At 39.7% G+C, this 13,907-nt stretch overlaps 1 protein-coding gene across 2 annotated transcripts in view; it reads right to left on the reverse strand.

The window, feature by feature from the left end:
* ZDHHC20 (zDHHC palmitoyltransferase 20) overlaps positions 1-13,907 on the reverse strand; it is a 53,150-nt gene that overhangs the window by 17,467 nt on the left and 21,776 nt on the right. For both annotated transcript variants that reach the window (XM_077341682.1, XM_077341683.1), the window contains exons 3-7: positions 11,051-11,145; positions 5,629-5,749; positions 5,013-5,082; positions 2,559-2,591; positions 1,634-1,754 (exon numbers count right to left, since the gene is read on the reverse strand). In XM_077341682.1, coding sequence (XP_077197797.1) covers positions 1,634-1,754; positions 2,559-2,591; positions 5,013-5,082; positions 5,629-5,749; positions 11,051-11,145 — 440 coding nt within the window. The remainder of the gene's footprint in view (positions 1-1,633; positions 1,755-2,558; positions 2,592-5,012; positions 5,083-5,628; positions 5,750-11,050; positions 11,146-13,907) is intronic.

Raw genomic sequence — 13,907 nt, forward strand, 5'->3', positions numbered from 1 at the left:
CCACCTCAAATCCCATTCCTAGTTTTCATAATTCAAATTGAGGGCCACCCACTTTAGCGATTGTTCAGAACTACCTTCAGAAACACATCCTCAGTTATACAGAGTCCCAGTTTGTAAAAAAGATTTCTTGATAGTCATAAGAGAGACCACCAGTATTCAGCATAAACTGAAGATTTAAAATCTGCTGACACAAGTGGGAAAGATACTCCCAGTATGCCTTCACATGCCTACAGAAAACTAAAGAAAACAGGCCAACCCCCTTTCCTGTATGTAAACAGTAGATACACAATTGCAAAATTTTGTGACAAAAACTGACCTGGAAGCAAGCATGTTTTTGGGAAAACCGCAGTACTCAAACCTTTGAATTATTATTATTTAATTGGTTAAGATTAAATGCAGGAACAATTAATATGGGAAAGATGCTTTTACAACCACAACTTCAACTAGGTTCATTTCTTCGTATATAACAGAATTTGATCCAGTGATGCATTCATGACATCTTAGAGACAATTCATGCATAAAACTGGAGTACAATCCATGCTATGGCATATCTGATGCATACATGCAAAAAAGTCCTGTGACAGGCTATCACACTTCATACAGATCACTTCTGGAAATACAGGAAAGTTCTGCCCCTCTCAGGTGACCCAAACAATGTTGAAACCTTGGGAAGTACAGAAGACGATTTCAAGGAAGTTATGTCACCCACCTGAACAAGAGGCAACACTTCCTTCTTCTTGATCAACTAACATTTCCAAATAAGGGAATATCCAGGAAAAAATATCCCTTGGACACTTGTTAATGTAGAACTTAAGAGTAATGGAGATGCCAGAATACTGGTTTCAGAAAATGTATCATCCTAGTTAATATTCTGATTCAAATCTTGAAAAGCCTTCAGCAAGAAACTGACTGTTTCCCTGCCTAACCAACCTCCCAGGAGGATAAATAAGAACTGATCAGTCTACATGAAATCTTAAGAAATCAGATTTACTTACCCAAACTTGGTCAAACATAATTGCCTTTTCTAACTGAGCACCAGATCAAATTATGGTTTGAAAACTAGATATCCCAATTATCTTTTTTTTAATGTTACAAAATTATCATATTAATCAAGGGAATTTCTCTCGTCGTGGGAATGGTTGGCCAGCTTCTTTTCAGAAACATAAAAACACAAGTTGGCAGTATCCATCACTTAAGAGGTTATCTGGCTTACTGTGACATAACCTTTCAGCAGCTACAGTCAACCTTGTCAAGTATTCTTTCCATTTGCTGGCTTACTAAACCCTAAGTGAATTGTCTGGCTCATTAACAGCAAGCAAAGATCATGACAACGGAGACTGTTTTGAAACATGATGAAGACATTATCGACATTTTCAGATTTAAACATTCAAATGCAATGGGCTTTTCAAAACAGGCACAGAGGAGGCCACAAATGAGATGTGATCTGTAAGAGATAATCCCTCCAAAGGTGTCAGTCACCTTCAGTGATCTTATAACCGTATATTATTAAAAATAATAAAATATTTTATTAGACATTTAACCACTTAGTGCTAGCGTCAGTTGAAAATGAATGAGAAATCTAGATGTTTACTTAGGTAGACAAACATTGTGATGATCTAATTAAAAGACTTACTGTCCAAAACTTTATGAAATACTGCAGAACGGTAGCAGCAACAAACAGACAGTACAGGAGGGAGTAAAATAAAAACAAGAGGAAAAACTTGTAGTTAGAAAATCCCACGCAGTTATTCACCCTAGAAAAGAAAAGAGTCAGAGATATGTGGTTTTCTTTTAGGCAAAAATATTTTCTGAATGTAACTTTAAAACATCAACCAAAACATTATTTTTAGGTCACACAAATTAGGCCTCTTATTATGAGTGACATTTGAAATTAAAACCTAAAACTGTCCCTTGATCAATTAACAAGCACCATTTCCAGTATGACTGATAATGCATATATACAGATACTCTTTATATGTGCATTAATGCTTTTATTTATAGATTCCTATTCACATCCCAGTTCTCCCTTCCTTGGCTCCACACTCACTTTTATTTAAAACTTTAAGAATTCTGAAGGACATTCCTGTTGACAGTTCAGCAAGAACTGTCACAAAATATCATTACTATTATTAGAATGTCATTCTGCACTTATCCAAATCACTGAGAAAGCTTCCGTTAATTTCAACGCTGCAGGGACTGCAGCCCTGGACTTGTGCTTACAGAGTGTGATCTGTTAAAAAGCAAAATTAATAGTAACTAATCAAAAATTACAATAAAATGTATCAAGAAGGGTAGCCCTGTTTGTCCATAGGAGTAGAAAAGATCAAGATTCCATTATCAACTTAAAGACTAAAAATAATTGTGGCAGAGTATGGACTTTCATGAGTTACTGCTTGCTTCTTCAGATATCTGAAGAAAGCAGCAATTCACAATGCCTTTTTTTTTTAGATCTTCTGAAAATTCTGAATACTTTCTGAAAATAAATTCAATTCCTAGGATGACACTTTTAGTTTTTTCTTTATAGATCAGTAGGCAACAGAAAAGAAATAAAAACATACCAAGGACAGTGATGATCCATTTTCAATACACAACTAAGGAGAAAAGGAAGACATTTCCAATCATCAATTTAAATACAATAAAATAAAAGAGCACCTACATGCATCTCCTAAATACATGAAGCTTGCTGAGGGGCCTGGAGTCAGTCACCATTCTTTCAGAACTCCCAGCCTCACCTAACTCTCAAGGTGACCGTTATGGGGAGAGACAGGGAAAGGTGACTATAATCCTTAAGGTAGTGAGACTCCTTAAGACAGTAAAAAGAGGGGGATAGAAACCTCTTCTTCATTCAGAAAATTCCCATCCAGTATAAATTGGGAGTTTCAGCGTCAAAAGAAAGGTTACATGACAGATGAATGCCACTGTCTCTTGGCAAATTTAGCTTAAGAAAACAGTGAACAGGAGGGGAGGAGTAAGCGCTTCTTCTATATCTGATTTTTGGTAATGAAAAGATGCCTGGGGAGGATAAGAATCTGAGCAGAGGAGATGGAGGAAAAAGAAAGGAATAGGTTTAAGCAGTCCTTCCACCCTGTCTGTTATTCTACTCAAATTCTAAGCATTTCAAGTTTGCCTTTCATTACAATAATCAATCGGCTACTGGAAATTTTTTATTATTTAGATATATCTCATTAATTTCCCAATGGGGATCCCAAAGTGGTTTACATGATTATTCTCCTGCCTCCATTCTTTATCTTTACTATAACAATCCTGTAAGATAGGTTTGGTTGAGAGGGAGTGATGGGCCCAAGGTCACTCCACAAGCTTCTGGAAACACAGATCTTCATTTTATACTCTAACCACTAAGCCATAGTTTGTATCCTTCATGTACAACATACATTTTTAAGCTAGTAGCATGCACTAAAATAGGTAGCTACAACACAACAGTGATATTGCCATATAAGCTAATGGGCTAAAAATTCCACAAACCCATGGCATGGAAGATTCTTTTTCTGTAAATCTGGAAAGCAAGAGGACCTGCAAAGAGTTGCTGTGATCTATATATTGACAATGATGCACAATGGTTGAAAAAAAGAAGCTATAGGCCAAGAAGACCATGGTTCAAACCCCACTGGATGCCCTTGGGGCCAAGCTGCATGTCACACAGGGGACCTATGATCTCTCACCCTTCCTCCAAGGGTACAATGTTCTCTCCCTCCTACAGTTTATACAACAACCCCATGAGGCACCTAGATTGTGAGACAACAACTAGCCTATGGTCAGCCATTAAGTTTTATGGAAAGTGGGGATACGAATCCAGGTCTCCCTGGTCCTAGTCTAATATTCTAACCATTGTATTGCACTGCACTGACTCTCTTCCTGTGTTATTGATTTTACTGAAATGCCGTTGTGGGGAACTGCCAATATATGTATATATATATTGGCAGGGAAGAAAGCAACTATTCTTTCCCTGTGTTGTTTCTCTATAAAATTTTGTCCTCACCAGCTGGTGCTTTACACCAGCTGAATTCTAATCACACATCTCTTACATCACTTGCAGTTTGGCCCCTAGGCAAGCCTTTATCTCATTTTTTCTTTATGATTACCATAACTTGGTAACTGGTAATGGTGGGGGTAGTGCTGTCAAGTCAAAGCTGACGTACGGTGGCCCCATAAGGTTTTCCAGGCAAGAGATATTCAGAGAGCGTATGCCATTGCCTGCCTCTGTGTTATGACCCTGGTAGTCCTTGGAGGTCTCTCAACCTGGTTAGCTTCCAAGGTCTGGCCTGGGCTATCCAGATCATACCCCATAATTTGATCTTTAGGATTTATACTCTTTATAGTTTTTCTAATATTTTATTCTAATGTACAGTATTCTAGACAGTATTCTAACGTATAATCATCAGTTTATTGTAGAAAATTTGCTGTAGGGTTCTTAGTAAAATGTCTTCAAATGCTATTTATGCTGTTTACATAGCTTTCCCCTTTCCCAAATCTCCCACATTTATATAGTTGGTAAGAGAAAGCTCTCTGGCTCAAGAAGTCCTTGGTTCAAATCTCACTTCAGTCTCCCCTTCCCTTCTGCAACTACAATCATAATTCCATCAATCTTAGAGGACAATTGTAAGGATTATAAGACAACGTGTCTGATGAACTGTGAAAGCAGTATATAATGTTCAGTGTTAGTAACTGGAACAAGCAGAATAGTTCTTGTGTCTGCAAATCAAATAGCTTGCAGCTGCTAACAGTGCAATCCTGAACAAATTCATACCTTTCTAAACCCAATGAAGTCAATGGGCTTAGAAGGATGTAACTTGATTTAGGATTGTGCTGTAAATCACTCCACTATGACTGGTGAAAAATCTCTCTGAAACAATCTCGCTGAAAATCTCTATGAAACAAACTGTAACAACCACATAACAACTTTGTATCAGGAAAAAAAATAATGTAACGCTTTTGAATTTGAAGATGTACTTGCTACCCAAGTATCTTCTGCTCTAGAACTAGTAGGTACTTACAGGTCACAGGCAGAACAGTGGTGACACCGATCAGGCTTGATTAGTTGGCATCTGTCACAGTATCTTATGGCTGTATTGAATATTTTAAAAATCAAGGCATTAAATATGTGCTTGAAAGTTCAGAATTGCTTTGCATAGTAGGTTTTATCATATCTTAAAATGTTAAAAGGACTGAGGAATCTTAATGCTCAACAGAAACTGTGAAATAAAGAGCGCTGATAATAGGTTGGTTCATCACATTCATGGCAGACTAAAGATGGTTGTTAACATGTGGTATTAAGGTGAGAAGTAAACAGGAATGCAAGATATTAAATATACACCCGACATACTAAACATTAATATAATATAGGCCTAATCCAGCTGCACTGCCACAACAGGAATACACAACACTGTGTGTGCATGCATAGTACTGCTACAGATAAAATGCAGCTGCAACCTGACAATGCAATTAATATCCAGACCAAATTGTCGTTGGTTTCATTTTAGAGAATTTATCTATGGCTTGTTTGTAAAGAGACAGGCTAAAACCAAACAGAAGAACTTTATGATACAACACAGTCAAGTGTTATGAGTCACTGTAATCATAAAAAGCTTTGGCAATGATCAGACTGTTTACCTCTTGATGCTGTTGTGGTATAAATGGGAAGGTCTTTAGCAGCTCTTCTCAGAATTTCCTGTTGGGATTCTGGTCTTTCTTCCTTTTCATATTGCTCTTTATCAGATTTGGATAAACAGAACTGAAGAAGAGGGCAGAAGAATTATTTCCATGTTAAAAACCAGTTTAAGCAACGCACAATCATAGAGTGTATTAAAGCACCCAGCTGAAATGTACAGGAGACACTAAAAATGTTTTAAAAGACCTTTAGAACTGCCATAGATTTAAAAAAAGAATACCCTGCCAGCCATTTACATACAGCAAGCAGTTTTTGAAGTGGAGGAGAGTTGGAAAGCAAAGGGGACTTGTATAAACCCAAAGAAAAAACTACAGCTAGGGAGCATAGGTAGGGCGTCAGCATTACTGGTGCTTTTCCTCCACCCATTTCCCGGGAGCGGCATACAAACACTCTGCGTCATGCGGCTTGTGCTTTCACTGCTTCATCCTCCTATCTAGTTTCCAGGACAACATGAGATATACAAAAGAAGGGGGGGGGCAAACAATTCTGATTGAAACCTGTCTTCTAGGAGCCAGACATCTCATTGTCCACAGAGCTAGTTTGTCACTACACTTTGTCATTTTAATGGCTATATAAGCATTAAATGGTTCTGTGATGGCTCATTTGGACCCACTTAGAGTCAGAAGTGGGCATTTGGGGGAGGGGGGGAGGAAAGTGCCACAATCAATGTTAGAGACGTTTTGCAGAGAAATATTAGGAGTTGGAACCATCTCTCAGCATTGGCAAGGATAGGGTTTTGTGCATGTCCCACTATGGCCTATTATGCACAGCCGCTGAAACGGCAGCATGGAGAACGTGGAGGAGGAAGCAGCGAAGCAAACCGCTTACGCACAGGACGGAATGCAATGGCGGCAAAACCCAGAGTTATGCATGCAGCTACTCCGGAGCCGCTTCTGGTTGCGCCCTAGTCCTGGGAAGCTCCACTTTCTTCCGCATCTTGCTAACGCGGCTTTTTCGACTGTGTTAGGTTGACTTTGCGCCCGGTTGCTGCCTGCAGTGTGCATAATTGGTGATTTTAGCCACCGCCATTCCACCCCGAACGCGGACCTTCCACTCAGTGCATAATGGGCATATGAAAAGCGGGCAGCAAACAGCATAGCACAGGCACAAGGCTTCAGCTAACCAGGGCTGGGAGTTTAATAGGCAACTGGATATTTTATCTTCACCTTTAGAAAGTAGGAGACATGTTCTCTGAGGACAACAGACATCCTCCAGGACCTGTTCTGCAGTGAGCAAGGCTGAATGATTCACTAGAGCATGAATCTTCCAACCACTCTTCTACACCAGGCCCTTTTTAGCAAGTCATGTGTGTACAAGCTTGGGGTTGTGGTTAGGAGTGTAGACTTCTAATCTGGCGAGCTGGGTTTGATTCCCTGGTCCCCCACATGCAACCAGCTGGGTGACCTTGGGCTCGCCACAGCACTGATAAAGCTGTTCTGACCAAGCAGGAATATCAGGGCTCTCTCAGTCCCACCCACCTCACAGGGTGCCTGTTGTGGGGAGAGGAAAGGGAAGGTGAATGTAAGCTGCATTGAGACTCCTTCGGGGAGAGAAAAGCAGCATATAAGAACCAACTCTTCTTCAGTAATATCAGGGCTCACTCAGCCTCACCTACCTCATAGGATGTCTGTTGTGGGGAGGGAAAAGGGAAGGCGCATGTAAGCCTGAGACTCCTTTGGGTAGAGAAAAGCAGCATATAAGAACCAACTCTTTTCTTCTTCTTCTATACCACCCACAGGGAAACAACAGCATAACACAGGTATGTATGCAGCGATCATACATAAAGTGTGTTGTTGCTCTGAAAAAGGGTAAGTCAAAGCTTCCCTTCATAATCACTCACTGGCAGTCTTCAAGCAAAGGTTGGATACATACTTTTCTTGGGATGCTTTGGGCTGATCCTGTGTTGAGCAGAGAGTTGTACTAGATGGCCTGTATGGCCCCTTCCAATTATCTGATTCTATGATTCTATCTCTCACTCAAAATAGAAGTATTACACTTTCCCATTTATGGTCAACCCTGGGTATGGTTTAATGTATTAAAGGCCATCAGACTGTTATATTCATGTATTTAAACATTATTTATGTTTGTCTTCATATGACACCATCTATAGATATACGGAACATCAGCACAGTATGTAACAATTATATTTGCCTCATAACATGAGTACAGTGGTATTTAGATCCAGTCTTATTAGCAGCTCATCACATTTTTAAAAATTCTTTGCACATATGCCTGTAATAGCAGCTTGACACACAAACAAGCAGCAGGTGAAGCTTTCATTGTGATTTATCTCCATGAAAGGGGAAAAAAGACACTCAAGTGTTTTCTATCAACTTGCTTGTAAGTTCAAGAGCAAGCAAAGTCATCTACAAGAAGTGAAAGTTCAACCACTGGAAATATTAAATGGCAACCAAAATATACTAATTTATGCTGCAATATACTGATTTATCTACCTCTAAGCACAGAACAGAACATAAGAAAGTTCTGCTCAACAAGATCCTACATTATGGTCAAAGAACCACAAACCTACAAACCAGGAAAAACAAATACTATTTCAGGCAACCTTGAAAACAGCTTCTAAGTAAAATTGAGAAAACAGTTATTTTTGACCCTTCACACAATACTAATTGTCTGTCTTTGTTACTATGACACTTTGGTCACAGGATGCTGCCTTACACAATAACTGCATTTTAAATAAACTGGAAATGTATTCTATTACATTGGGAAAGTCTACATTTGCTATTTGATAGTCAACTTGAGGACAAATTTCCTCTAATACAAAGCTGTAAGTAAAAGGATAATCAAAGCAAGGAAGAAAAGGTTATACCTCTGGTCTTTAAAGTACCACCCAAATGTATTTTGATCTTTAATTAAAAAGGTACTACAAGGTTTCTGCTTAAATTTATATTATTTCAAAAGCTTACGCTTCTACTGGATTTTTCCATCAAGATCCCTACAATCAGAAACATAGAGACTGAGGCCAGACAGGTATTCAACCAAGAAATTCAGATCCAGTCACACAAACTAACTCCCTAGGAACAGTGAGCAAGGCAGGATTGCCCTTCATACTTCCAAGTGGCAGGAAGAATCCTAATAAGTCCAATGGCCTGTTCTCACTTGGAGGTGGAAGGCGTCCTGAGTCACGGGGGTACTAAAAAGCAGTTTCCCATCCAGGCAGAAGTGCCTAAGTGCTGCTTCAACTTAAATAAGGGATGAAAGCCACCAATGATCTCTTAACTTCATGGACACAAAATCTAAATATTTTGGGGGGGGGGAGGGAAGCATGGACAATATGGGGTAGGTCTTGTCTCAGAGACAGAGCATCTGCATGGCATGCAAAAGATCCCAGGTCCAATTCCTCATCATCTCCAGTTTAAAAGATGATGTAATGTGAAAAACCTCTACAACAGACCCTAAAGAGGAACTACTACTCTGAGTAGCCAATGCTGTCTTTAATGGACCAAAGGCCTGATTTAGTATAAGGCAGCTTCACGTGTTCGACACGTAATCCTGGCTAGACAATATTCCTCAATTCCTCCTACCTTTTTCTGGGATGAAATAATTAAATTAACGACAAACATGGTCAGCTGATAAAATCTGCTACAGCCTAACTTTTCAGTGTGACAGAAAAACCAGACTTGCCCTGCTGAGTGGAAGGACCTATGAAAAAAATTGTTTTGAATCCTTAAGAATACAGCAGTATTTTCAAAAACATAATGCTGAAACTATAGCAAACATGTTGCCTCTCTCACAAAACCCACATTTTAATAAGCTATTTTGTTCAAGAAAGGAAGATTTGTCTGTCCTTCTCTAGAACTGTCTTCCACCAGCAGTGAAGATTTATCTATTCCACATGGCATTCTCTTATAGACCTCCCTTCACATATTCTTAATTGTTGCTTTTAATTTGGGACTCTGCAGGGCCTGCAAAAGAGAGCTCCTTCACCAGGCATTTGGTTGAGGCTGGGCTGAACCACCACTTCCCATTGGCCCTCAAGCCTCCCTTCTATGACGATCACTGCAATATCTGCTCAACCCACTGGGTCATTAGTACGAGTTGATTTAATGTTCTTCCCAGTATTCCATCGTGCGATCATGTTGTTTATTGTTATTACTATATCATTGTTTATTGTTATCACCACATTATTACTACAAACGGAATTACCTGTACCGTTCCTGTTTCATGTAAACTGCCCTGAGCCTGCAGGGAGGGCAGCATATAAATAAATAAATAAATAAATAAATAAATAAATAAATAAATAAATAAATAAATAAATAAATAAATAAATAAAAGCTTGTTTTAACAGTGTTGATTGGTTGGCACCTTGAGGAGCCTCAAGCTGAGTTAATAGGTACCATTAAAATGCTTTAAATAAATATTGCAGTATTATTTCCAGAGAATGTGATTCTGGATCTGCTCTGCATGCTGATTATTTAAATGTGTTGGGATGGGCAAATATGTCCCACACTGCTCAGCATAAATCTGAGGTGACACTATGCTAACTCTGAACACATATATTGCCAGTATTTATTTTAGTACATGTTTATCCTACCTTTATTCTAGGATATCAGGGAGGTAGACAGGATCATCCATTTTATTGTCACAACAACCCTGTGAGGTAGGTTAAGCTACGAGAGAATGTCTGGCCCAGACTCACCCAATAAGTATCATAATGATTGGAATTTGTACTCAGGCCTTGTCCAAAACTTTAACTACACATTCCACACTAGCTATGACAGAGCTTCCTTGGATTTTTTGAAATATTCACCTGATGGTACATTAAATATTATAAGAGAGATGCAGCTGCCTGTGGAATCCAGGAACAGGAAAACAAAGATACAACTCTAAGAAGTTCACTTGGTTATCCTTGCAAATTGCCTTTTTAAAAGTATGACATATGCTCTCAGCATGAATTGTAACAAAATTATGGCCTTTGTTTGTTACTGGGGTGATTTGGGCAGTCTGTTTACAACAAAAGCAGCTCCTAAACAAGTACCAGACTAGGTTTTAATAGTAATGCAAAAATAATTAAAATATAGACATAAGTATCTACTGAGTCAAAGAAGAGGATTATAAATTTAAGTAACAGGACTACATTTCAAAATCATATATCTGAATGTATTTTCTGATTACTTCATCTGGAATATCTGAACAACTAACATTCAAATTAATGAAATCACAGTGAGCCGAAGTAACATGGTAGCTTTATAAAATAATCTGATAACTTGTACACAAGCTGTATACTATGTTAGTTACTGAAGGGGAATTAAAAAATAAAGTGATATTATACTTTTAAGGCAAGCATAAGTAGCAAAAGTGGTTCAATAGCAAAAGTGGTGTAATTTTGCCAGTGTTGACATTTACCTCATTGGAAGGGGAGGCGGGAGATGTAAAAATTGTCTTCCAATAGGACCACACAAACATGACAAACGACAGATGAAAAACCACAAGGTAGACAACTGCAATAAAAATAAAATACAAATAAGGTTTCAGTGAGTACAGCTAAAAAAGAGCAAAAACAACAAACCAAAAATGCAATGGTTTAGGATGCAGAACACAACTATTTATTATGCCCTTAAAAAAGAAAGCAAAGAAAGCCTAACACACTTGGAAATGGGAAACCTGGAGGGTTTAAAAATAAACCTATCCTGGTATTAAAGGTTCTAATACCTTTAACACATTTTACAATCTTCACAGATATGAATAAGCTAATAGCTCTTTCATCCAGGACACCGTTGATCACACCCCAGTTCAGGATTGTGTGTTTCGGCCGCCTCAGCAATCACCAAAGCTGGAAGTGGCACGTAAGGAGACCAGCACGGTGGAGAGGAGGAGTGGTGGCAGCATGCCAGCTGCACACAGGCACAGAGCTATGCTCCTGTGTGTAGCGGCTGCCGCCATCCCTCCTCTCCGTGGTGCTGGCCGCCTCGGGCTTTGGTGATTGCCAAGATGTCCTAACTGCACCAAAGCACACAACCCTACCCCACTTCAATCTGTTTTCCAGAAGTGCAGTTCTTCTTACTTCTCTGCTAATCCTGTTTCTCCCCTTCCCTTATAGTCCCTTTGTGACTGCACAGTTGCATCTGTGATCTGCTTCTAACCTAATATGCCCATATCCTTCTGTTTCCTTGCACACACTTCTAACTTTCTTGTCACGTCTTTTCTTCTGAGATCTCTCTAAAATCTCTTTGCATTATTATCAATATGAAAAGATCAGAAAAAGGGATCATGTGCCAGAGCCTTCGCAGTGTCAATTTGCCTCCCGACCTTCCATTCAAAGAGACGTGTTTTGCTAACATTTCAGGTATTTCATCCCTTATTTCCTTCCAGCAGAGAAGGAAAGCACATGTTAACCTCTATATCCTGATTATGAATTTAGAAGACGGTTGACACTCATTGCACAAACATCTGCACCGGCTAAACGAGAGGGAGCCATAATACACTAAAAGGTTAGTATGCTCAAGAGAGAAACTAGTGTCTGATTTAGTCTTTCTGCACCAGAATTTCATGAAACCCTGGAGGTTCTTGATAGGGTTTCCTGAATGGGCGGGAATTAATTATTTTATATATTTTTAAAGTATTTACCAGGCGATATGACCATATATGGAAATGCTGATCCCCCCACAATGGCCAATGATGGGCCAAGGGTGGGAAGGGAAGGGGATCTGAGTTGGTGTGTATCCAGCTATGCTTCCCAACTATATTCTGCACGATCGTGCCATTTCTGGGGTTTCTCAAAGGTAAAAAAGCTGAGAAAGCCTAGTCTAATGACTGCAACAGAGAGGACCAGGAGTATTTCAAGTTGAAGCAACTCCCCCAACAAAACTACTTTTCAGGCACAAAATAGCTGCTTGCAACCCACATTGCTAAATTTATTTGGTAAAAAGGAGAAATGAGCTCTATAGTATTTACTTATTTATTATGTACATACATATGTTATTTATAGCCCATCTTTCTCACTGGGACCCAAGATAGGTTACACCGAGTGAATCAATATAATCAACAAGATGGAACATTCAATAAACAATGAAATACAATCTGGATTGTGGTATAAATAGCACAATAAACCTGAGAAGGGGAATCTACGTCATTTGTTAAAGAATTTGCTTATAGGTGATCTCTGATTAATAGAGCCACCGTGGTGTAGTGGTTAAGAGTGGCGGCTTCTTATGTGGCGAGCCAGGTTTGAATCCCCTCCACATGCAGCCAGCTGGGTGACCTTGAGCTCATCACTGCCCTAATAGTGCTGTTCTCACAGAGCAATATCATCAGGGATTTCTCAGCCCTACCTACCTCACAGGCTGCCTGTTGTGGAGAGAGGAAGGCCACTTTGAGATTCCTTCTGGTAGAGAACAGCAGGGTATAAAAACAAACTCTTCTTCTTTTTCTAGTCCTAGCTAACTTCATTTTCTAGACATAGATAACTAACTTCAGCAGCTAGGGATTATCAATATGTAGAAGCCATATGGTCCCAAATCTTTCCACCTTCATATTTCGTTAAAGGGTAAGTGGGTGGAGAGTGGGCGGGGCCAGTCCAGGTGAGGGGCCAATCGGAAGGCGCAAAGCACCGTCCAATTGGGCCCTCACCAGCAGAAGCCAGAGCTGTCGCCAGAATCCAGACTGACCGCTATAAGTGGCCAGTCAGTCCAGCCCCTGGCCTTGCCGCCGCCTGGGCAAGCCGGGACGTCACCAAGGAGGGTGGCGGGCAGGGATGGTTTCCCTGGGAAGGGCAGTCAGCTGCAGCGGCCGGCAGGAGGGCCCTTCAAAGCCCGTCCTTAGGGATGGGCTTTGAATCTAGTAATAATCATAAAAGGAACGGATATCATCTCAATGTTAGACCAAAGGAAAAGATTGCAGACTTCCAACAACTTGAAGACCTTTTCTATCTGAATGGAGCAACGCCAATTCATATTTAAGCACTAGTACTGTGGAATACAATTATATTACTGTACATTTAGTTTACTATATAGTTGTAAGGCTATTATTAAAACAGGCACTATATCAAGTTACAACTGGATGAAGATTTACATTGATGTATTTTACACTGCAATTCTGTGCAGAGGATTAAAGCAATCCTCAACAGAGCAAAATCAATGGGCTTGGAGGGTGTGATTAATGTTTAGGATCACACTGTAAAGCCATTGTTGTTATACACTTTCTTCCTTGCAAAATTGTAGGACGCTGTGAGCCAGAGTGGTGTAATGGTTAAGAGTGGCGGTCT

This window comes from Paroedura picta, chromosome 6, assembly GCF_049243985.1.
Source record: "Paroedura picta isolate Pp20150507F chromosome 6, Ppicta_v3.0, whole genome shotgun sequence".
NCBI classification, from domain to species: domain Eukaryota; kingdom Metazoa; phylum Chordata; class Lepidosauria; order Squamata; family Gekkonidae; genus Paroedura; species Paroedura picta.